This window comes from Penicillium concentricum (genome assembly GCF_028827145.1).
Source record: "Penicillium concentricum strain IBT 3081 chromosome Unknown utg000001l_segment0_segment0, whole genome shotgun sequence".
In the NCBI taxonomy this organism is placed as follows: domain Eukaryota; kingdom Fungi; phylum Ascomycota; class Eurotiomycetes; order Eurotiales; family Aspergillaceae; genus Penicillium; species Penicillium concentricum.
The window spans coordinates 1,897,566-1,922,767 of NW_026622754.1; the positions used below are offsets into that span (position 1 = coordinate 1,897,566).

Below are 25,202 nucleotides of genomic sequence, written 5' to 3' on the forward strand. Positions count from 1 at the left end.
TAACTCGAAATCCCTCAAAGAGGAACCATCCACGATGTCACTACCGACTAATACGCCGACTGTGGTCCGCAGCCAGTCAACTTCAACTCGTCCTTCTCGAGCCCCATCGGATCTCCCTCATCGAACACGGAGTGTGGCGGTTCGATCGTCAAATACGGCCCAACCTCCTACGCCAACTAACTTGTCACATTCGAAAACTCCTTCCCAGGACCGACGTCCTCCATCAAACCATACTGCACTTGAGGAGGCAGCTCGGCGCGACTTCGAGACATCCAATGTCGCGCGCATGCCTTCTCGTCGGGAAGCGTCATCTGAGCGATCTCAAGAACGCCCCTCGACCGCTCGAACTGAAACGGCCCGAAGGCACCAAAGAAACCCCTCAACGCAAAGCCGGCAGCGAGACAGTGTTGATATGACACCGAGCTCGGCTCCACAACTGCAGCCACAGCATGCGACCGCAACAAGTGTTCCCCCAGCCGCAGCCGCGCCTCGGCGACGGACTACGATCACGACGCCGACGGGCCAGTGGGCTTTAGGCAAAACAATAGGTGCTGGAAGCATGGGAAAAGTAAAACTAGCGAAAAATACAGAGACTGGGGAACAGGTATGAAGTTTCAACTCTTGTCTCAAATTATTAACACAATACTGACTACGGTCGCAGGTTGCCGTTAAAATCGTGCCACGACTCTCGACTGAGGAACATCGCACCAGCCGGGAGACAGAGAGAGCCGATCGCTCAAAAGAGATTCGCACGGCTCGAGAAGCCGCCATCGTCAGCTTGGTGAACCATCCGTACATCTGCGGCATGCGGGACGTCGTTCGAACATCGTACCATTGGTACATGCTGTTTGAATATGTCAACGGTGGCCAAATGCTGGATTATATTATCTCCCACGGCAAACTGAAGGAAAAGCAGGCGCGCAAGTTCGCACGACAGATCGCCAGCGCATTGGACTACTGCCACCGCAACAGCATTGTCCATCGCGATCTGAAGATTGAGAACATCCTTATCAGCAAGACCGGTGATATCAAAATCATCGATTTTGGTCTCAGCAACTTGTTCTCGCCAAGAGGCATTTTGAAGACGTTTTGTGGTAGTTTGTATTTCGCTGCTCCGGAGTTGCTTCAGGCCAGACCTTATACGGGACCCGAAGTTGACGTTTGGAGCTTTGGAATTGTCCTTTATGTCTTGGTTTGTGGAAAGGTACCTTTCGATGATCAGAGTATGCCTCAGCTCCATGCCAAAATCAAGAAAGGTGTCGTGGAGTACCCACCAGGTCTCACTGCTGGTAAGTCAACCTCGAAACGAAGTTTTTCTGGTTCCATTGCTAATGACCCTTCGCAGAGTGCCGCCACATCATATCCCGCATGCTGGTCACTGACCCCAAGCAGCGTGCCAGCTTGGCCGAGATCATGAGCCATCCCTGGATGAACAAGGGGTTTAGCGCTCCTCCAGAGAACCACCTTCCCCATCGTGAGCCTTTGCAGCTACCTCTGGATCCAGAGGTCGTTGAAAAGATGACTGGGTTCGACTTTGGGCCTCCAGAGTACATTACAGCTCAGTTGACCAAAACATTGGAGTCTGAGGATTACCAAAATGCTATCCGGCTGCACTTCCGTGAGCAACAACAGCCTGCTTCCAATCACCCGGAGCGCAAACGAGGAGTGTTCGATTTCTACAAACGACGAAACTCTGCAGCCAGTCGTGATACCCTTTCCGCGCCTTCGGCGGAGGCGGTGCAACTAGGCAACGACCCTTTGAATGCCTACAGTCCGTTGGTGTCCACATATCATCTAGTCAAAGAAAAGATTGACCGAGAGCGGTCCGAAGCACGGCCTGGTGCCCTTGGTCTTCGTCAAACCCCCAGCGAGGTTCAAGTGCCTGAACTGCGGGCCCCGGAAGCCGCCCACACCAATCAGTACCAGTTGGCAGGAGACAAGGACACAGGACGGCGATCTCGCCCACGGGCCCGCACCCATGGCGAGGACGAAGCCTCAGAAGGAATGAAGATAATCCATTCTTCCTCGCCATCTACGCACGCAGTCCCAACCTCGCATCCCGACACACCCGCCAAGAAAGAAAGCACTGCTGCTGGACTCTTGAGACGATTCAGCACTCGTAGGACGAAAGATCGCAACCGCGATGCGGATCGCGAACACATTAGTACCCCCAACACACCCACACTCAGTGTTCAACCTCCTGCAGATTCAGCGTCTCCGATGCACCGTGGCTTCAGTGTACGGAGAACCCGACGGGCCGAGCCTTCTCCAGGTGGGACATCTTCGAGTGACAGCCGACCACAGCAGGATCTGCTGGCGGCGCCAACAACCGCGGAACGCAGTGCGCGGTCCAACAAATTCCTGGAGAGATCGGCCAGTGTCAATTCGGCAGACTACCGACCTCGAAGATCCACACGGAGAAGTGACGAAGATACCTTGGATGTCGCTCCAGACCGTCAACCGCCCTCTACTAGTGACTCTGATCAAGTTGCTCCGAATAATCAGAAAGATCCGGCTAGCGTGAAGACTGGTGGACGCACACATACGGCACGCACCATGTCGCTGGGACACGCCCGGCGGGAAAGTATCCAGGCCCGTCGCGCCCGGCGAGACGCTACCCGAGAGGCCAATGTGCCCGAAGAGACCGATGCAGACATCTCCGGCGCAGGGACAGCATTGGAGAGCGCCAACGAGGGAGAAGATCTCTCTAAGCCAGTGTTCCTCAAGGGTCTTTTCAGTGTTTCCACCACCAGCAGCAAACCTCTGCCCGTTATTCGGGCTGACATTATTCGGGTCTTGAGGCAGCTCGCAGTTGAGTACGTCGAGATCAAGGGTGGATTTAGCTGCCGCCACGCCCCCAGCATCGACCTCGACAAGGTAGTTGATGTTGCCCCTCCCAGCCCAGAGCGACAGGGGCAAGTATCCGGGCACCGCCGTCGCATCAGCTTTGGCGGCCTCCTCAACCACGACGACAGCCGAGACGACAGCCGCGCTGGGCCCTCCAAGCTTCGTCGAGCTCAAGCTGCGCCGGATCGCAGTTTTACCACGAACTCGGATGGCTCAGATGAATATGTTGCACGGGATCACGGTTCGATCGGCGAACGCGTCGTTGGCGAAACCACTACCCGTGTACAGAGCGACACCGGAGAGAACCTTGTCCTCCGATTCGAAATCCTAATCGTGAAGGTCCCTCTGTTCTCCCTACATGGTATTCAGTTCAAGAAGGTATCAGGTGGAATGTGGCAGTATCGAGAGATGGCGAAGAAGATCCTCGACGCATTGAAACTGTGACCTGTCCTTTTGAAATAGAATCCTCGACCAAAGAGTGCATTTCATAAGACCTCTTTTCCCCTGTCTACATGACATACAGTTGGCGATTTGTTTTGAGTTACATCCATTCACGACGCATCCGCACGAGCATTCATCAATTTTACCCCGTTATCATTGCATGTCCATCGCTATCTTTGCTTTCCTCCTATTTTTTTTCATAGAGGGGTTCATTTATCTTCATTAGCCCGTTATTTGCTCTTCTCATCCCGACCCTAAGTACTGCTCGCCTATCTCAATACCTATTGACCTAGCTAGAATTTCTGGTCTTCGTGGTGTATATTAAAATCGACTGAAGATATTTTTGGTTGCTAGCGTTTTTGCTTTAGCTTTTGTTTTGCCCTTGTCGTCTGTTCACTATGGCCTAGGTGGTGTACCGTTCTTTGGACAGTTATGAACTTTATGTTGTCCGGCCTACAAATACAAAATGGTTGCGGCAATCTTCTGTAGGATTTCATGTTCGTAAACCGATGTGTACTGCCCAGATAAGTTCAATTGTTCAACCAAGTAGGCTAGCTTCCTCCCTTTCTGCACAATCCATATAGTTCATATAGCCCTTCACCTATCCATGTGTGGCTTGCTGATAATTCTTTGAACCTGAGCTTTATCTTACCCTTACCCTTAGCCTTGGGGATTGTCCAGCCCCAAAACCCTGGCTAACGTTAGATTGAACGTGGGATCTAGAGCCAGTGGGGCCAACCAACACATACTTGAGAATCCCACTAGACTCATCCCTAAGATTCTACTAAGGGTATGAGAGCTAGCTCATAGCACCTTATATTGCAGTGTAGGGGGTGGAAATCAAATCCGGGCATGGTGTCTACAGTTTCTAGGGTGCATATCCCTATCCGTAGACAGCAAGTCTATGTATGGTATGTATGGAATCAAAAAGAATTACAAAAAGAAATTATAGAAAACTCGAATACTATGCATAAATTTCGATATAGTAGTTCCTTGACAATACTCATGAACCCGTGGGACTAAACACCTGGTAGCACCAAGCCCTAAACCCGATGTTGTGGCATCGGGGCCCAGGGTCTGGGGTCCAGAGCAGTTATGCTGCTGTGTAACCCCCGCCCAAAGCCGCACCCTGCCCAGTTTAGAGGTCCGACTGCGCCCGGGCGCCCGCATCAAATTCGCCAGTTGGCGGAAGGAAGGCGAATTTCGCCGAGCAATTAAAATCAGCCAAATTTCTTAGTATCTACTAAATAACCATATTAAATGGAGTATAAGCCACAAATAAAGATTCTGTATCAAGAAAGTTCACTATTATCTATCACCTTGGAGGATAAAAAGAACTTGTTTGTGTTAGGTGCCCGGGAGGTAGTTCCCTGCGCCCCCAACTCAGGCTTCACCACCACCGAAAGGCGGCCTTGCTTAGGCTTATGGATGGCCTAGAGCCGGATGCCTCTAAGCTGGGCGGATGCGCCGGAACCTCTTCTTAGGTAGGAATGGGACTTAGAACTTAGGCGACGAGACTTAGGAAATGTGTAGATGTGTGGTTACTAAGAGGTTAATAGGAGAGCCCTGGAGGCCCCGGTGACTACGTGATCCGATATACTTTGCTTTTTCCACACGCAAAGCCAGCAAATTTTTACATAATACGATATATCTATAATATCTAATAAAGGATTCTAGATGATTATACTATTAATTCTTTATAAAATAGGCGAGCTCCGATGCTGAGTCATCAAATCGTAGGGCGTTGATTGGAGGAAGTGAGGTACGCTACGGCCCGTATGGTTCGAAATTGATGCCAAGACTTTATAACAGCCATTACCCTCACTGGTTTAAAGCCTTCTACACGTCGATCCCCATGTCTGATCTGGTTGATAAATATACCAATCGATAGTGGACGCTCGGCTCTATATTGTGAGGCTTTTTTTATGCGTTTTAGAGCTCGTTTTGCGTCTGTAGATTATGAAGTGGTTGGAAGCCGATTAACTACCCATAACTGTCGCGGGCGCTGTTCCCGCACTTCACAACAACCCCTTTTTAATTGCCAGCCAGCGGCCACTAACTGGAATACCCCTATCAGCCCAGAACACAGCAAACTCGAAATAAAAAGACAAAATTAATTTAATTCGATAGTGGAAACCGTACATATCATAGAAATATAAAGATAGGCATGTTTTTCTATGAATTGAGGCCACAATGAAGGCTAACGCCATGGCGATCATTGCCTATTAAGGTAAGAGTCTAATTAAGATGCTGAGTCAGCACCTGTCATGCGCCCCGCCACGATCTTCCCGTCCTCATTTCCTCAACATCACTTCATCACCACTTCCAATCCTCAATCTTTCACCACGTCTCCCGTCCGCCGCGAACGTCGCATGCTCTTCTAGTCTCTTTTAGTTTTACCGGCGCGTCTTGGAGATACTGTTTCTTCTTTTTTATCATCTCGGGACATTTATTTGCTCATATCCCTCTATCCTCGCCTCTTAGGCTAGACTCTTCGACTCGTCGATACTTCGAGTATTTCAAGAGACTTCTCATCTTTCAATCTCCTCGCCGTGCATCTCTACTATCCTAAAAGGTATGTAATATTGAGATTCGACGCGCTTTTGTACGCGTCCTGAAGCCTGTCACCCCCTAACACCTACGCGCTTAAGATGGCGGGACGCGTCCCCCTTGGCTCGGGGGCTAATCAAAACCGAGTGTTCATTGATTTAACGGATGAGACTGAACCAAACGATTCAGAGGAGGTACGTTCTTATGCCTGTTCACCTCGAAGACTTAAGCCCACACTTCCCCTGGGCCTGTGCCCCACACTTTCTTTGTCTCGATTCGATTTTTTTCTTTCACCCCCAGCCAACTGTTCACTTGACTATCTGGCAATCCTATCCCACACAAGCAACCCGTGGACTGTTTATCTGATTACTAAATATCACTTTTAGCCAAAGAAATTGGTTCAGGGCAAGCTTCCATTTCTGGCAGCTTTGGCCTATCGGTCACCAACGGTGCCACTGAAAAGGAAAAGCTTGGAAATATCTGAGGATGTCTCCGATTCGTCAAGTGATGCTCACAGTGCACAGCGTCCGCGCCTCTCACATGCACACCCTGACCTATCTACACCTAGTCCCGCGCCAAGTCTAAGGCCTTCTCAGATTAGCGTTGTCATCCCATCGCCGACGTCAAAGCAAAAGCGTGATATTGCAATTGCGCAATGCATCTCCAATGTGAATGGACTGGATGCTAACATCTTTCCTACAACCGACGAAGAGGAAAGAGTCAATCGAGCCACATATCCTACTACTAAGGCTCGAGTTGACCGTCGTGCTGTGCCATTATCATTCGCCTCCACCTCCATTCTCAACTTGCCATCACCTACAAACACAAACCACCTTGCAAAGCTCCGTCACACTCTCGACGAGAAGCTAAAGCGTATCACCGGGCCTACGGTCATTCCGACTGTTGATTCCCCAAAGCGTCTTGCTAAACTAGCTGATAACTTTGAGTTCGTCAACAGTTATCAGTACCGTGAGGGCGTTGAACGGATTCCCGATGAGTCTGATTTCAATATCGGATGTGCATGCACTGCTGCTGACGGCTGCGACCGCTTCACATGTGATTGCTTGAGTAAGGAAGAAGATTCCGAGGATCGGATCGTGCCTTACGAGATCTGTGAGACCAATCATAAGTTGATCGTCGCAACTAAGAGCTTCCTCAAGCGCAAGGCGATAATATACGAATGCAACTCCCGTTGTGGCTGCGGTGGGAAAAGATGCTGGAACCATGTGGTTCAAAAAGGGAGGGTTGTCAGACTGGAAATCTTTGATACTGGGCCCCGTGGCTTCGGTTTGTCTCACTCACTTTAACCCTCTTTTCTTACCTATGTATACTAATCTGATATGATCTTTACTAGGCCTTCGATCCCCCGACTTGATTCACCGGGGCCAATTCATCGACCTCTACCTCGGTGAGGTGATTACTAAAGCTGAAGCCGATGAGCGTGAAAACCTGACCGATGGTTCGCATACTCAATCCTATCTTTTCTCCTTGGATTGGTATGTTAAGGATGACGATGATGAAGAACAAAACATGAAAGTCATCGACGGTCGCAAATTCGGTTCTGCGACTCGCTTTATGAATCACTCTTGCAATCCTAACTGCAAGATCGTCCCTGTCTGCACCACCAACCATGCCGATGAGTACCTCTATAACCTCGCCTTCTTTGCTTACCGGGATATTCTCCCTGGCACCGAACTAACGTTCGATTATAACCAGGGTGAGGAGAACAACACTCCTCAGAAGATCGACCCTGAGGCCGTACAGTGCCTGTGCGGTGAAGCAAAGTGCCGTGGACAACTATGGCCGAATAAGCGTAAGGGCCAGGGATCGAAGCCCTAATAGGCTCTTCTTTGTCCTAATCCCGCTTTTGTGGCGATCCGTCCTGCCAACCGGTCAATCTCTGCCAACCGGCCAATATCCTCACATCTTTGTTCTTTGCGATTTCTCATATCCCCCAACATCTGTGATGATTAGCGACTTAGTTTTTTTTTTTTTTACACAGTCATGACCATAACTGTTATGGGGCCGTCGTACTTCGTACGAAGCCCTATGGAAGATGCTTGCTTATGCTGCGCGGAATCTGCCAAACGTTACCGCCTTCGACGGAATATGTACACATTTGTTAGCTCAGGAGAACTCCTCTCCTCAACGAAACCTTCTTGTTCTTAAAACCCGTCTAAGTTGCACAACTAGGCTAGTTCCGTAACATTAGGTTTCGTTCGTCACCTTTATCGACGCTTAGTAAGGAGTTCCTACTAGTACAGAGTGAGAGACAAGATGTCTTACCAACCACGACGACATAATACCTTTGATCACGACAACCTACCAGACGCACTACCGGCACAACAAGCGATGGGAGAGATCTTCCCCCCACCACGAGAGAACGATAGGATAGAAAGGGGGCCGACCCGGCCAACTTACCCCGATGTACGAACCTACAATGGACAGGACCCTAAGGAGTACGCAGCCTTTCGTACGAACTTGAAAATCAAGTTCTTGATGGATGCCCACTACTTTCACTCCGAGGAAATGAAGACCTACTACGCGTTTAGTAGGCTAGAAGGCATTGCGAGCCAGCAAGCCCACGCATGGATCGTAGCAATGGAGAATGAGAAGAAACCCCTCCTTCTCAATGAATTTTACCAAGCCATGGATCTCTACTTTGAAGACCCAGACAAGGAACAACGTGCCCTCGTACGAGTAAATTCGATGAAGCAGGGTAGGAGGAGTCTCCACGACTTCCTATCTGAGTTCGACCAGACACTAGTTACCGCGGGTGGATTACACTGGTCCGATGCCCAGAAGATGGCCCTTCTCCGGACCGCAATCAACGTCGATCTACTCCAGAGTACCGTCGGAGCTGAATTCGCTTCGTACGATGACTACCGGAACCGCCTTCTTCGGATCGACCACGACCTTCGGCAGATTGAAACGCTCCAGAAGAAGAAGTTAAGACCCTTCTTCCGTGGCAATCTCAGCAACACCCAAGACGACGCCGGCAGGATGGACTGGGAACCTACTCAAGCAACTAGGATCGCCGCCCTAGAAGCCGAGATCGCGGCCCTAAAGACAAACCAAAGGAGCAGTCCTTCTCGTACGAACGAACGGGCAAAATGGGTCTCCCGGGAAGAGATTGACCAACGCCGAATGAAGGGGGAATGCCTACGCTGCGGACAGAGAGGGCACCTGATTGCGGGCTGTAGACTACGGCCTGCCACCCGACCTCTAGAGGTGAACGCTGTCGATGCAGATGGAGACAACGACTCGGGAAAAGAATAACCTTCGTACGAAATCGTGTACGGAGGTCGCTAGATACTTCAAAATTGAAACATTCTGTTTGGGAAGAATTTGAAGCCACGCGTATGAACTCCCCACCGTTTGTCATTGCCGCGACCCTAGACCGACAAGCTATGGCCCGTACCTTAGTCGATAGCGGATGCCTATCGTACGGAGCTATCAGTGAAGCCTTTGCGAAAGAAAGGAACTTAGAGACTTTCGAGATCCTACCACGAACATTAAGAGGAATAGGAGGAAAGGGGACGATTTCACAAATCGTACGAACCTCCCTCTCAATTGACCACCACTTTGAGAAAGAGACCTACTTCTATATGATCCCTGATTCCATCGGATACGACCTGATTCTTGGCCTACCCTGGCTGAGACAACAGAACGCTTGCTTCGAACCTTTAAGGAACCGGTTATATCTTCGATCATCGAAAACCCGCCTCTATGGGATCGGCAAAACTCCTCTCCCCGATACTACAGAGATCTCGGCACTCTCAATGCATAGAGAGATTCAGTCAGCAATAAAAGACCATAATTCGTACGATTCCCAAATCTTTGCTGTCTCTATGGCCGATATCGAGAAAGCATTGAAAACCAAGAAACCAAAGGACCTAAAGGTGGAACTCCCCACTGAGTACCACGAATTCCTCCCTTTATTTGACCCCGACGAAGCGACTAAACTCCCACCACACCGCGGGGAAGGAATCGACCATAAAATCGAACTTATACGAGAAAATGGTAAAGAACCAATAGTCCCCTGGGGGCCCCTCTACAATATGTCGAACGAAGAACTTCTAGTGCTACGAAAGACCCTAAATGAGCTCTTGGATAAGAACTTCATTAGGGTTAGCAAATCCTCAGCAGCAGCACCAGTGCTATTCGTACGAAAGCCAGGAGGAGGGCTCCGTTTCTGCGTCGACTACCGAGCGCTAAACGCTCTCACAAAAAAGGACCGCTACCCCCTTCCCCTGATTCATGAGACGCTGAACCAGATCGGACGAGCGAGATGGTTCACGAAACTCGACGTATCAGCCGCGTTCCATAAGATCCGGATTGCCGAAGGAGAAGAATGGAAAACCGCGTTTCGTACGAGGTACGGACTTTACGAATGGCTTGTTACCCCCTTTGGCCTGGCCAACGCGCCGAGCTCATTCCAGAAATATATCAACTGGTCCCTACGAGAATACCTAGACGATTTCTGCTCCGCCTACCTCGACGATGTATTGATCTATTCGGAAGGGAACATCGAAGATCATCGAAAACACGTAAAGAAGGTCCTCCAGAAGCTACAGGAAGCTGGCCTACACTTGGATATTGGGAAGTGCGAATTCGAATGCACCGAAACCAAGTACCTTGGCTTTATCGTACGAGCAGGAGAAGGGGTTAAGATGGACGCTGAAAAAGTGCAAGCGATACTCGACTGGGAAACACCAACCACAGTCCGAGGCGTGAGGGGATTCCTCGGCTTTGCCAACTTCTACCGACAATTCATCCCAAACTATTCAGAAGTCGTACGACCTCTTACCCAACTCACGCAAAACAACGTCCCCTTTGTCTGGTCTACTATATGCGAGAAGAGCTTCCAGGAGCTAAAACGACTCTTCACAACAGAGCCGATACTAGCAGCCTTTGACCCATCTCGTACGACAGTGGTAGAGTCCGACTCGTCAGGATACACGGTTGGAGGAGTCCTCTCACAGTACGATGATAAGGGTGTGCTACGACCATGCGCCTACTTCTCCAAGAAAAACGCTCCCGCCGAGTGTAACTATGAGATCTACGATAAGGAGCTGCTCGCTGTCGTACGATGCCTAGAAGCATGGGACGCAGAACTACGTTCAGTCCAAGGGAAATTCCTCGTTATCACCGACCATAAGAACCTAGAATACTTCTTCAAACCAAGGAAGCTCACTGAACGGCATATGCGGTGGTCACTCTTCTTAAGTAGGTTCAACTTCGACTTCCAATATCGCCCCGGTACAGACAACGCCCGAGCGGACGCCCTATCACGACGAGACCAAGACAACCCAACCGAGGAAGACCCAAGAATCGCAGATCGTACGAAGTGTCTCCTAACGCAGATAGGAGACGATAAGGCTACTGTGAATATCCATGCCACGACCGCACAGCAAACCCCTGACGAACAAGACTGGGAGCTAGCGAGAGATGGGGATGACGAGTACCAGGGCGCTATACGGACACTACAACAGGGCCTACGGAAGTTCCCACCAGAACTAAAGCTAAAAGTCTCAACTTCCGAATGCACAATCGACCAAGCCCAGAAACTTCGCTTCCGCGGAAGGTTATGGGTCCCTAACTCTGAGCCCCTTCGTACGAAAATCATTCAGACCGCACACGACTCTCGACTCACCGGACACCCAGGGAGGGAGGAGACCTATACAGTGGTTAGCCGCGAGTACTTCTGGCCGAATATGTCGATCGACATCCGGAGATTCGTACGGAACTGTGACCTATGTAACGGGGCGAAACCATGGCGAGAGCTGAAGCGAGGCCTCCTAAAGCCGCTCCCGGTGCCAGAACAACCATGGCGAGACGTGGCCCTCGACTTCATCACCGATTTACCACCAAGCGACAGCCGTACGAACATCTTGGTAATCACAGATCGGCTGACAAAGGGAGTGATCCTAAGGCCGATGAAGTCAATTTCGGCCGAAGACTCCGCATGGGCAATCATTGACAGCCTCGTACGACAACACGGATTCCCAAACTCGATCGTCTCGGACCGAGGAACCCAATTCACAAGCCTCCTATGGGAACGGATCTGCCAGCTATGTAAGGTTATACGACGGCTGTCGACGGCCTACCACCCCGAGACCGATGGACAGACCGAACGACACAATAGCACGTTAGAAGTGTACCTACGCCTCTTCGTACGATTTGAACAGAACGACTGGAAACGCCTACTCCCAATGGCCGAACTTGCGTTAAATGGACGAGTCTCCGCAGCAACCGGCGTAAGCCCTTTCTTCCTAACCCACGGTTATAACCTCTCTCCATTTGACCCACCAATCGAGGAACCGCGTATAAACAGCACCATTACCACGCCAGAACCAAGCCCAATCCAAAAAGCAGAAACGATCGTACGAAAGCTAGCTGGAGCTATGGACTGGGCACGTGCATCGATAGCCTACGCCAACCAACAGATGGAAGCAAACGCTAACCGGCACCGACAACCGGCGCCTACCTTCCAAGTCGGAGACGCTGTTTGGTTAAACCTGAAAAATATACAGACCGAACGACCCTGCAAGAAGCTCGACTGGAAGAACGCAAAATATAGGGTTCAGGAAGTTATTGGTTCCCACGCAGTACGACTGGATACGCCACCCGGCATTCACCCAGTATTCCATGTTAACCTCGTACGACTCGCGACACAAGACCCCCTTCCGTCCCAACTGGCACACGAACCGCAACCACCAGCAATCATAGTCGACGACCAAGAAGAGTGGGAGATCGAAGAAATTATAGATGAGACACAAACACGCAGGAGGAACAACGCTCGTACGAGCTACAAGGTTAAGTGGAGAGGCTACACGAGACCAACCACAGAGCCAGCGGACGCACTCAAGGACACAATAGCGTTAGACGTGTGGCTACAGAAGACCGCACCGTTTAGAAAGATCGATGGGTCCCTTGATAAGGCTAGCTACTACGCTTCGTGCTAGTGCTAACTGAGTCTAGAAACCTCGATATTGTGTGTTGATTGCGTCTATGAAAAGTGCTAAGCCTCGTACGGTCTAGTCAATGAGCTCCTCTACAACAGAGGGCGGAGGGAGAGGGCCAGCTCCACACTTCCCGCTGCACTGGAGTGAAGCACAGCATTCGAAGGGCTTCGTTTCCCGCAGCAGTCAGACGGACCTTGACATACTGCTTCCCTCCGTGCTCAATGCGAGTCAGGGGCAGGAGCATACGCCGGGAGGAGGGTTCGACTTGACGCGGGTCGTACGACAGAAGATTGAAGTTAGACGACTCCATGGTTGACAGGAGGTTTGGAGACTGCGAATAAAAAAAAAAAAAAAAAGAAGAAGAAGAAGGGAATTGAGGACCTATTTATGCCTTCCAACTACAGCCCACATACTACAAAGCAACGACGTCGTCGAACACGTTTGCCCTATTCGGCCAATCATAGGCCACGATTTTGTTTGCTTCTCCCATTGATTCCTAATCTGGCGTCTATTGAAGCAAACAGTCATTGTCCTAGGGGAGGGGGGGTATTGTTATGGGGCCGTCGTACTTCGTACGAAGCCCTATGGAAGATGCTTGCTTATGCTGCGCGGAATCTGCCAAACGTTACCGCCTTCGACGGAATATGTACACATTTGTTAGCTCAGGAGAACTCCTCTCCTCAACGAAACCTTCTTGTTCTTAAAACCCGTCTAAGTTGCACAACTAGGCTAGTTCCGTAACAATAACGCAAGTGCATAAAGCATCAGCCATCCCCTCTTTCAGACATCTTTACTGGCGCCCTGATTTCTTTCATCTCTGGTATCTTTGTTTGCTTTTGCCATATTTTAGATTCACAATACCCTGATCCTGATGAGATTTCTGTATGATTAGCAACAAACAACAAATCAAGCTTAATTTCAAATTATCGTCGAATTATCGTCGAATTATCCTCGGTTTACTTGGCTTAGCCCTGGTGGTATCTTTCTGTAATAGGGGCCAAACATGGTTGACAATAGATGAGAACAATGGCAATGGTAGGGTAGGATCTTCAGGTAGGGGCTATGGAAAATATAGCCGGATATGCCTCGATAGAGCGGCGTTGACTATGACTACCATTACACTTTTAATTCATTGTCAGCTGACAGACAACCTGCTATCTAGAGTATATGATCCCAGAGTGTGGAGAACCATGATATATATACCACTGCAACTAAGTCAATTCATGGAATCGACTTAGTTATGACCTTTTGGTCTAATGGGTAAATGCTTCGAGTAGTGGCCTGGCGTATCTCACTCCTACCCTCTCTTATATCCTAACTCATATCCTAACTCATATCCTAACTCATATCCTAACTCATATCCTAACTCATATCCTAACTTATATCCTAACTCATATCCTAACTCATATCCTAACTCATATCCTAACTCATATCCTAACTCATATCCTAACTCATATCCTAACTCATATCCTAACTCATATTTCTACCTAAAGCACCTAGTTGATTTAATCCGTGTATAAAAATGTTTAAATAGGCTTTTATATAGGCTGAGTAATAATGCCCCGAAACCTTGGAACCGTGTCATAATTTATAAGCGATGCACCCAGCCCCGGGGATGTAGGGCTTGTTCCAAGGTTACATATAGTCCGTGCAACAACGCAACCACGACTTTTCTCTTATATCAAATGAGTTAGCAACAATCATAGGGCGCAAATAGCCATGGAACTATTTATATTGGCATTGATTTAGTTGTTCTCTATGGTCATTCTTCAAGCTTGACAACCAATATCACTCCTCATTACCTACCTAGGTAGGCAGTTCCCACGCCGTGAATAAGCCCTATAGTGCCACGGCCATACATATATACAAGGCTACTCGGCTGTATACCCGATAAGGCTACTTTGCTAGTGCATATACGGAGTGGACTAGAACAGAAATAAATATGGGTGAAATATGTATAAATAGATATATATATATACCGTGGGGGCAGGATGGTCTCACCATCCGAGGGTACTCAGATCACTAGTAGTATAAAAGCGCGTAGGGCTTGACATACCAGAACTTCGGACTGTTTATCATAATAGATTATCAGGAGGAGCCGAAAACTATATATGCGTAATTATATATTTCAGCTAGAGAGGCGCGTGTGTGTTTGCCCGGAGGAGCTTATGCCTCTCGTCATCAGACTAACGTCCTGCCCATTGGGATTGCCTGAGCTTAACATTATTAAGATAAATATACTCCTGTCGACGGGTAGATAGATATATTCTGCAAATAAAACCGAGTGGCCTTTTCGCGTTTTTGTAGTGCTCGCTGAGCTTGCATTGCTAATCAATCAGAACCCTTAAAATACAAATGTCCGAGCAAACGATGCTACCAAAATAAACAATATTCTAGGGCTACCTAGTTATACCTAGGACTAGATGTCCTATGCGAACCTTACCTTATTGAGGTGGTGGCAGAACAAGACCAATACAGGGCAAGCAAGCCTGGGCCATAAACGATATCAAACAAGTTTAAGCACAAAACAACCTTGAAACATCGGGTATTAATTTGGGCAGCTATATCCACAGCAAGGACTCAAATGTAACCAAAAAAAAGTACAATCTTGACATATTTCCAACATCCAACCACTATACAATATTCCCTATCTCACATTCTTTTCCGAAAGCAGAAAAATCCAATACCACACCTGCAAGAGAAACAAGGCAATTAAAACCAAATAGAGTATCGCAGCTTAAGCCGAGTAAAAAGAAAAGAACAAAAAAAAAAAACCCCGAAGAGAAAGAGTAGTCAAGTGTCAAGTGACTCAAGTCTAATCCCGCCCCTCCATAACCTCAAAGATACCACCCATCACAAAGTTAGGCTTCACCTCTCCCACCCCCAAATCCACCGGCCGCGGCTCCATCAGCCCCAACCCCTGCCTCTCAATGGAATCCCCATCACATCGCGACCGCTCCTCGCTCAACGCCATATCGGTCTTGGATGGTCGTTGGCGGAGGACCATCGATGAGCGGCCGCGTAGGACAGCGCAGGGGGGCACGGTGATGCCGTTGGCGTTGTCTGAGACTTGGCGCGGGCGGGATTGATTTCCGGGGTTACTGGTGTGTCTAACACTGGATTGCCGTCGGAATGTGTGGGTTTTGGAGGGGTGGAAGGATAGGTTGAAGAGGTGGTGTGGAGAGGTATGAGGTGAGTGGGTGGATGTTGGGGAGGAGGGTGGTGAGGTTGTTGTTGAACTTGGGCTTGTGTCGGTGCCTGATTTGGGGCTTTGGCTTCTGGTGCGGAAGGATGTTTTCAAAGAGAGAAATGGTGAGGTGATATGGTTCATGGTTGCGTGTTGGTTTTGGTGTTGGTTTTGGTGTTGGTAAATGGAATGTGAGGCTTTTGCTGAGGACTATGTCATAGTAGATTGAGAGATGAGGATTGAAGTTATAGGAGTTTAGAGAATTTCCTTGGGGATTAGTTGAGTTTATTAATCCTATAACGGGTTGACTGCAAGGACTGTGCTGCAGGGAGAGTTAAGACACTTGAACGCGGGCGACGCATGCGGATGAATGTAATTGTCCCTGCAAACGGATACACAATGCCTTTGACACTTTCGAGTTCTCTTTTTTTTTTGCCGGTTTCAGATTATAGCGTTAAAGATATGTGTAGTTATCTACATAGACATTTAAGTATTCATGTTCATATATAGGTCTCATCTGCCAATTTCCTCTTTCGGCATCCAATAACTAGTTCGACCCACTTAATTCATGCAGTCATCTATAGTTTAATTGATATATTTTGATGTATAGTCAATAATCGTGTATTCTATGGAAATGGAACCCCCATGCTCCCTGCTATGCAAAATGCTCCGCTAAAGAGAGTAGTATACACAAGCCAGAAACCCGGGATGGGAAAACAAAAATGAAACCCTCTAGAAGGGAATGCTAAAGAATGAAAAAAGGATGAAAATCAAAACCGTCCTACTATCCACTTCGTAATAACATCAAACTTCACATAGATATGCACAGCATTTTATTCAGATGTGCGATCACCTGATCGTCGCTGCGTGAAGCTTCGCCGGATACTCTCACCCCAGGCGGAGTTATCTAGCGAATGCATAACATCCTGTACATTCATACTATTGTTCGGACGCGGGGTATCGGGAACCGAAAGCGCCTCGGGCGTTTCGCCAGTATCGAACGAAGTGCGATCCCCATACATGTGACGCGGGGTGATTGAGGGACTGATACTCGACCACTCCCTCGTAGGTGTACTGGAGCCAGATGCTGACCCGCTCAAATTGGTATTGATTCGAGGTAGAGCATTGCGGTGTGCGGTTGGGCTGGACTCAGCTCGTCGGTGGTGCGAGACCGGTGAGAGCATAGGGGGAAGTTTCCATCAAAGTCTGGTTGTGTCTGGGGTGTGATCGCACCGGAACCTGGCTCGTCGTACTCCTCGGGGTCGTCGACTGGATCGTCGACAAAGATCTCCGGCACAGTGAATGTTGGAACCGCGCTCATCCGGCCGTGCTTCTTGCGGTCAATCTTGCGGCGGAATTCGCGTGACCAGTAGAGGGTATCAAAGAAACCGACGACGGTGTTTCGACGGACAGCCTCATCCACCCGCTGCAGCCGTGCTCGACGACGTAGGAATTCTTCAAGGCGCAGACTCTTGCTATCGCTAATCACATTGTGATGTGCGAGGATCATCAAGCACTGGTGGAAGGAGATGCCACGATCGGGGTCTGCTGACACAAGGATTTCTTCGTAGAAGGTGTTTAATCGTTTGCGCCGCTCTCGAATGCTTTGGACTGGAATCCGCGATATGATCCGAGAGAGCTCTTCGATATCCACACCAAACGAGACACGAGAGTTTCGCCGCATTGAGTGTGGTGGCTCAGCCAGCGAGACCATTGAATTTCTTGCGTAAGAACCCATCGAGTTCCTCTGAGGGTCGATCCGGCATTTTTCCAGGATACTTCCAACCGTGAACTCTTCCTCGTAGATTCGCATTGCAAAGACACCAGAGAGCTCGCCGAGTAGTCGAGGGAATTGCTCCGTGGATATGAAGCCCGTCCCATCCGGGTCATACGTGGCCCACGCCTGCTTGAACCGGCGGATCTCTTCGCGACTGATCGCGTACAGTCCGCTACTCCGCTGGTAGACATAGGAGAAACTTTCGAAAATCAATGAAACAAATAGAGAGACGAAAATGTACATGCTAATCAGGTTCCATGCAATGAAGAGTGTTCGGGCCCACGGCGCACTTCCACAGTCATCGTCGAGGAAGTTGGAGTTATGGGTGCATAAGGGCGGAGTCATAGTCGCGAAGTCCTCCATAAATTGATTCCACCCTTCTCCGCAACTTGCTCGGAACAGCAGGATCAGTGATTTGGGCACATCGCGGAAATTCTGGTTGTGATCCTCATTTTCACCGAACTTGGTAAGGCCGAACGCCTGGTTCATCGCAATGCCAAACACCAAGAACAGAACGAACCAGGTAGCTAGAAGATTTCCAATCACAGACAAACTGGCTGCCGCTGTCTTGAAGAGCTGATCAAGCTGGTTGTTCCTTGGAATAAGCAACAAAGCAACAGACACGAGGAAAAGCTTGTTGAGCTTCACCACGACATGATTTTTACTGTATGAAAGGTCAAGGACGGAGGTGATGAAAGCGCCGGGGACGACTATGAGAGAGAACAAATCCCATGAGCTTCGGCTGAATCGATGCCACCCAAGGCCAATCAGTCGAATTAAGACATTCGCAACGTAGACACACATGAATGCCAAGAATATAATAGCTAGATTGACCGATCAGTAACACGCAACATTTCGAATCAAAGGCAAAAGACTTACCTCGAAGCAGTTCCCACCAGTGCGGCTCGCGGTAGTATTCCAGCACAAGTAATAGCAGGTGAACCACAAGGATGCAAGTCACGAACCACGCCCACCGACCATGCTTCTTAACTGAAATTTGATAACACCACAGCCGCAACTTCTGGTTCTGGTCCTCAAACGATCGTTTCGAGGGCGATATCTGTCGGAGAAGTTTCCGCAGTTCCAACCAGGAACGTTGCTCGGCTGTCAGGAAGGCAACACCAGTTTGTTCTGTGTAATTTCGCATGAACACAGACACAAATAGTGTCAGAACAAACACGGCTCCAAGTAAGTTGAACACCACGAAGAATAACCCGTTCTCTGGCGCCCATAGATCTTGCGGTTGGGTCATCTTTCCAGTGATACTCATTGCCCTTTCTTGTACGTCGGTCCAGCCTTCTTGGGAGACAATTTGGAATAGAATGAAAAGGGAGTTGCCGAAATTATCAAAGTCATAGAAAGAATTCCCAGCCACTCGTGGAGCAAGCACTTCCCAATTGTATGGCGAGCTGGCATATTCATTGACGCAGTTGGTCAGGTCCCCAGAGAAATTACCGTCATTACAACTGGCCATCTGCCCGTTGAACAGATTGACTCCGTAGATTGCGAATGGTATGAGGAAACTCATAGAAACCGCGGCAGCAGCAATGACCTTCCATCCCCCGACAATGATGACAGAGTGGAATGTGTCCTTGGCGCTGTCACTGACGTTCAAAAGACGCAATGCCCTCAGCGCTTTAAAGGCGCCAATGGCCCTGGAAACACTCCAGTCTTGTTTGAGGGAGCCGCCAACACTGATCCACAGCGTGATCAACACTATTCCGTCGATGAAGCCCCAGGAACTGCGGAAAAATGCGTTCGGTGTCCAGAAGAATCCATCAGCAATCACTTTGATCGTCGCTTCAATAGTAAACACAGCAGCAAAGCTCAAGTCAGTATAGACGAACCAGTTGCGGTCGCTGCGGAAATATTGTCGCTGATACAAGGGTGTTGTAATGCAGGCGAGAAGCACCATGGCGACAATGGCTGTATAAATGAAAGCAGAGAACGCAAACCACACTGGCTTGTATGGATCCACACCCTCAACTCGTTGATGGCCGCGCCCTGGGCCGACAATTCGTTGGCAGATCTTCCGAACGGGAGAATCCGGTGAGAAAAGGAACAGTGATTTGTTATAGTTAGGGTGTTTCACGAGATAGGCTCGCTGGTCCCGTTTTCTCTGTTCTGCTGCAGTAACAACTTCTCTTGCCATGGTTCTCGGATCCAACTCCTCATAAGCACGTGAAAACTTCAGCTTCGAGTAGAAAGGATTTGGTTCCCTCCGCATAACGAGCGTGGTGGCTTTCGTCCATAGAAGTGAGATCCAGCCTGGTTGAATGGCCTCTTGAGTCGCGCCTTCTGGCATTGTGCTCACTCGTCGTTTGTCCTTCGGTCTTTCCCGTTCTTGTTGCTTGTTCTCTTCTTCTTCGAGGAACTCTTGCACCACAGCGTCTTTCAGCAACATTTCCAACGCTGCAGGGCCATGGTCGAGTGGATCTTTGTACCGAGCTGAATCTCGGCCCATGCGAAGGATTTTCGAGAGTGCTAGGTTTCCTTGGGGTGCTCCATGGACTTGTTTCTGTTCTAAAAACGCCTTGACCTGATGCATTCGTTTTTCGTCTTCTGAAACATCGAAGCTTTCCTGAATGACAGCAATGAACATGTTCAGGATGATGAAGTTGGCCACAATGAACCAAAGAATAATGAATGCTGCCGAAATCCAGGCTGTGTTGAATTTGTTGGTATATGCGGTTGCATTGTAGAGAATCGTGGTCCAATTCTCACTCGAAAGAATTATATACATTCCAAGGAATGAGTTGTAGATATTCGAAAATGTGATCACGATCGACGTCTTAGTTGGATCTTGAGGTGGGATCTGGCCTCGAAAAAGCTGTGTTGCGAAAATAGCAGATAAAAAGGTCATCAAAAATAAGAAAAATATCAAGTTGAGCAGACCGACAGTATTGCGGAATACAACCACGATGAGCTTTCTGGTCACAGAGAAAGCCAGTACCACTCGGTAGACCCGAAGGATCTGAAACATGGTGAGAACCGTGTATGCACGGCCTGAGTTCCTGATAGGCGGTATCTGGATGATGCAGGTAACGATTGCAAGGAAAAGGTCTGTCAAGTTGCGACGCTTGTGATGGAACATGCGCCAATCCGAGGCGAATCGCAAGATAATCTCCACCAGGAGGATGAGAGTGACAACAGTCTCGGTAGTATCAATGATGCGGGCTCGATAGGCAGACATAGACGAGCTTCTGAGCGCTTGCACAATAAGGTCGAAAACGATGATGCAGACCCAAATCCACTCAGTTTGATCATATATACGCTTGAGAGGACTGACTTTGCGAGACATTGTCTCATCTTCGTCGACAGCATCAAGTTTTTGGACGGCAAAAGCGCTGCGCTTGCTCTCTTCTCGAATCACTTGGAATGAATGCGTGATAACCGCGACCAGCAAATTCACCAACCACAAGCTCAAAATGACAAACCCACAGGCAAAAAACAGAGCAGCTGGAAGGTAGTCAGTGTCGGTGGTGTAGTAGAGCAGGTCTGTAAATGTATTGGAGCTCATGATCACGAAGACCAACTCCAGGGACCCCACGATGTTGTCAAAGCTCATAGTGCCATTATAAGGATTGTCACCTTCTACGCATTTAGAGCCTAGAGGACAAATATATCCTTTGGGGCTGAACCCTGTCAAACCACCAGTGGAGTCGACCCACGCCATTTCTTTCCCCGTCTGGCTGTCGAGGTACCCGCCACAAAATTGCAATGTGCCCCAGCCATCATTCAATGTGTAATTGCTCTGGCCTGCGGGATCAATCCAGACACAGGTTCTCCCGAAACTGGATTTGAAACTCTGGACGCCAATGATAGCGAAAAGAAGCCAGAAGAAACCGATAAGAAATGCGACATGGACGAGCAGAGGAGCTGCTCGCTTAAGACTTCGAAGAATTACCTAGAGGTGATCGGTCAGTATGTCAAAGGTCACATTCTCGCAATAGATGACTTACCGAGGTGCCGTTGGTCATGGCAAGGAGACGCAAAATTCGGAGACAGCTCAGCATGCGAAAGATGTACAGTTGATGTGATTTCTCAACTCCCGAAATTGAAAGGAAAAAGGATATCCAAAAGGCGATCACAGCTACAAAATCAAGCCGGTTAAAAGAGTGTCGAAGGAACGCGCGATGCGCGAGCCTGATGCGACGTTTGTGTAGAGGATCATCGTAGACTTCGGGGTCTAATCCGTTTATCCCTGTAAATGTTCGCAGGATTGAAGCTTGGGGTTCGGCCTGGAGCATCGATGCTTTCTTGATCGTCCCCTGTCGATGCGGTGTAATCAGGTTCCTGCCCTTCTCCGCGATTGCTTTCCTGATGCCGAGGTTGCGATTAAGTGTGCTGTACTCGACAGGGTTGAGAATAAGTCCAGATACCAAAATCTTAGAGCCTATCTCAAGTGTGTAGATGATGAAAATGGCTAAGAAAACCCAATCAAACTTGCTGCTTCCCCATCTCGCTGACTTGGGGTGATCAGGGAGCGCATCTTCAACAGTCAACAAGATGGTCTGGATGACAATAACAATCAAGATGAAGGGCTCCATGAATGAATTCACCAGGATATCACACAGCCACAGTCGTAGAGGGTTATTCGGGCCCAGGATTCCAAGTGACCTGCCTTTAAATGGATTGTTCCGATCCCTCCATGATCTGCCGGATGATCGCTTTTCGCGAACTGCTTGAGTTTCTTGGTTGGAGACATGTCCATAGTCCACCATCGCTGGCAAGACCGGTGGTCCGTCCATTCGTGCATTTTTATCAAGCTCCTCCCTCTCAATCGATTGCTGTACGACTTCCGGTTCGTTACTCAAGTTAACCACTCGCTGGGACATGGATTTGACCATTGAGCTGGCGCGCTGCAGGGCCCCGGTGGACCCCGATGGAGACAAAGAGCGCGATCGATCCCGGATACTGCTCCCACGACGGCTTCCCATCCCATCCTCCAGGTGAGGAAGATCATCGCCCAGTCTTGAACCACCAAAACGCACAGAGTTAACAGCGCTGTCAGTACTATGTCGCTCTTCCGCCCTGGCAGCACCGCTCATTGGTTGTAAATATCGAGGATCGGTCAACCGTACCCTATCATCTTCGTCTTCGGGGGGGTTGTAGCCGTGCGGGTCGTGGGGATCATAAGGATCTAGGGGTATAACGTCAAGATCGGAAGCAGCATCGTCAAAGCCTCGGTTTGGGGATGGGTTCGAGTGTGATGCCCTTGATTGTGGCTCATTGAAACTGAGGCCAACCGATGATATCGCTTGCGCGAAACCACCCAAGTCATCAAGCGGTGAAGAAATCTCTGTATAGCTCGTTTGTGATGGTTGGAATGGGTTCCTGCTCGGTCCAGCCGAATCAATAGGCGACTCTTTCGCAACACTCTCATAATTTCTCCGCGAACCCCTCCCTATCAATGATTGTCGCGAAAAGAGACCGGTCCCCGCGCGGCTTCTTCCGCGTTCACTAAGCGCATCTCCCGGTTTTGAGAGATCTTGGAGAGGGATCTGGTTTGGCGGAGCGTTTTCGTCATTATCAAAGTTCTGGCTATCTGGCGCCATCGTCGGGCAGGATCAGATATTATGGAATCGCAGACATCGCAGGGCGAACGGAGTTTCTCGGAGACGGTGGCGACGCGTGTGGGAGAGAAACTATAGAAAAGAAACGAGTGTGATTACAAAACACAAATGAGAGACAGATTGAGACTGATTTTGGGCAAAGGACGTGATCGCAACTGCACTAAAAAGGACAAGTCCCGGCATGCGCCATACATTTCAACGTCGTGGCTGACATACCTCGGCGATCCATACACGTATTGTACACATATTACACAATTATTTACTTCTGTGCCTTGCTTAGTACATATATGTATGTTACTATTCCGTACATAGTATTTCATTAGAATTACAATTTTAAAACGCTGACGAAGCCCTTAAAATAGTGTTGCCTGGTGGGGTTTCCAGATGTCCCTTTTTCCAAAAATAGTTCGACTTGGAAAAAAGTCTTGGAAAGTCTTGAAAATATCCTCAAAATCTCGAAATAAATATTATTCAATCGGTATCCATCTGAGAATCATTTTCTTTAACATGTTGCCGAACGCCATCCAGGAACGCATCTACCGCATCGCCGCCACCAAGGGGTACTCCACCTCTCCGCATAAACCCTCCATTAGCCACGGGGATCTGCAAAGCCTCACTAATAGTCGGAAGTCCACCATCACGGATGGCTACAGTAAGACTGGCCAAGCTTTGCATGAATTGAGGAGAACGAAGCACTTTTCGTAGAATATCTTTTTTCTGGGAGAGGTCGAGGGACAGGAGAGCACCTTGGGCAAGTTCCGGGTCCGTGTCGGCTTCCGAAGCCTCCTCGGCATTGCCCTGGGCCAGTAAAAGTAGTGCGGGCGGCAAGAAGCTCAGGAGATGATCGGCAGTATTGGTATCAGCAGAATCGATAAATTGCAGCGTGGTTGAAGGTGGAAGGAGGTCTTGGAGTGTCGTAGATGGTCGTTCGGGATCTTGGGATTGGGATTGGCTCTGGCTCTGGCGGCCGCCCAGGGACTTCAAAAAGTCCTGGACAACCGACGCTGGATCTTCCTCGGTAGTTGCTCTACGAAGAAGAAGGGCAAATTAGCGTGGACGGCCTAATTGAAGGTTCTCAGAGATATGTACCTACGCTCGTCCACCGTCGGCACCACCCTCTCGCGACTCTTGTCCCTCCTCACGCACGTCGCCACCGGTCGCATCGGGGCCAGCACCGCCACTACCTGTGCTGTGGTATCGGCCGCGATCATGGTCGGTGCCTTCCACGTCCTCCATGGTCTCATCGTCATCACCGCCCGAGGGCCGACGAGGAAGGTTGGCGATCTCGTGCTCTACATCAACATCCTCGCCTTGCAGCAGGACATCGACAATTTCTCCAAGCTTCAAGTCACGAGGACTGAACCAGCTTGGGTCGCCGTCCTCATGCTGGGACTGAGACTGCATCCAGAACAGGTATCGCTGAGAGCTGGATGAGAACTTCAGGACAAAGATGCGGCCATTCGTAGCGTCCCTGCCGGACGGCTTGTAGGGAGTAAAGCTACCGTCTGAGGGAATCATCACGAGGTCAAGCTCGGGCTCATCTAGTGAGGCGCTACGCGAGCGCCAGCAGAAGTGGATAAGATCATCTTCGGAGTAAAGGTAGACATAGCCTGGGGTAGGCTTCGGCTTGACGGAGGCAGGAGTACTGGAGAGCTGAATTGAAACGGTCAGTAAAGTTCTAATGTAGATATGAGTACATCCGGAGGATAGAGTTGATCAACTATCCCAGTCAGGTCCGGAAAGCTAAGCTCACGTACATCCAGGTCGCAGATACCTGCTTTGAAGGTGATGATCGGAGCTATCGACATGATGGGAATTTGATTCTGAACAGATCCAACAATAGAATTCACTGTATT

General features: G+C 49.2%; 5 protein-coding genes across 5 annotated transcripts; 2 read left to right on the plus strand and 3 right to left on the minus strand.

Moving 5' to 3' along the window:
* Positions 1 to 34: 34 nt before the first annotated feature.
* kin1 (putative serine/threonine protein kinase Kin1) lies at positions 35 to 3,291 on the plus strand (the record flags this gene model as incomplete). Its single annotated transcript, XM_056718444.1, has 3 exons — positions 35 to 604; positions 662 to 1,289; positions 1,346 to 3,291. The coding sequence occupies 3 exons, from the start codon at positions 35 to 37 to the stop codon at positions 3,289 to 3,291; spliced, it is 3,144 nt and encodes a 1,047-aa protein (XP_056582579.1).
* Positions 3,292 to 5,939: 2,648 nt separating this feature from the next.
* On the plus strand, positions 5,940 to 7,677 carry clrD (uncharacterized protein; the record flags this gene model as incomplete). The annotated part of the gene is made up of 3 exons (XM_056718445.1): positions 5,940 to 6,032; positions 6,225 to 7,125; positions 7,193 to 7,677. 3 exons carry the CDS (start codon positions 5,940 to 5,942, stop codon positions 7,675 to 7,677), a joined length of 1,479 nt encoding a protein of 492 aa, XP_056582580.1.
* A 7,944-nt stretch (positions 7,678 to 15,621) lies between these two features.
* N7517_000716 (uncharacterized protein) lies at positions 15,622 to 16,137 on the minus strand (the record flags this gene model as incomplete). The annotated part of the gene is made up of 1 exon (XM_056718446.1): positions 15,622 to 16,137. The coding sequence occupies one exon, from the start codon at positions 16,135 to 16,137 to the stop codon at positions 15,622 to 15,624; it is 516 nt and encodes a 171-aa protein (XP_056582581.1).
* Positions 16,138 to 17,089: 952 nt separating this feature from the next.
* Positions 17,090 to 23,328, minus strand: cch1 (calcium channel protein CCH1; the record flags this gene model as incomplete). The annotated part of the gene is made up of 3 exons (XM_056718447.1): positions 17,090 to 18,594; positions 18,650 to 21,677; positions 21,733 to 23,328. 3 exons carry the CDS (start codon positions 23,326 to 23,328, stop codon positions 17,090 to 17,092), a joined length of 6,129 nt encoding a protein of 2,042 aa, XP_056582582.1.
* A 489-nt stretch (positions 23,329 to 23,817) lies between these two features.
* N7517_000718 (uncharacterized protein) lies at positions 23,818 to 25,154 on the minus strand (the record flags this gene model as incomplete). Its single annotated transcript, XM_056718448.1, has 3 exons — positions 23,818 to 24,373; positions 24,440 to 24,999; positions 25,104 to 25,154. The coding sequence occupies 3 exons, from the start codon at positions 25,152 to 25,154 to the stop codon at positions 23,818 to 23,820; spliced, it is 1,167 nt and encodes a 388-aa protein (XP_056582583.1).
* Between the last annotated feature and the right edge of the window lie 48 nt (positions 25,155 to 25,202).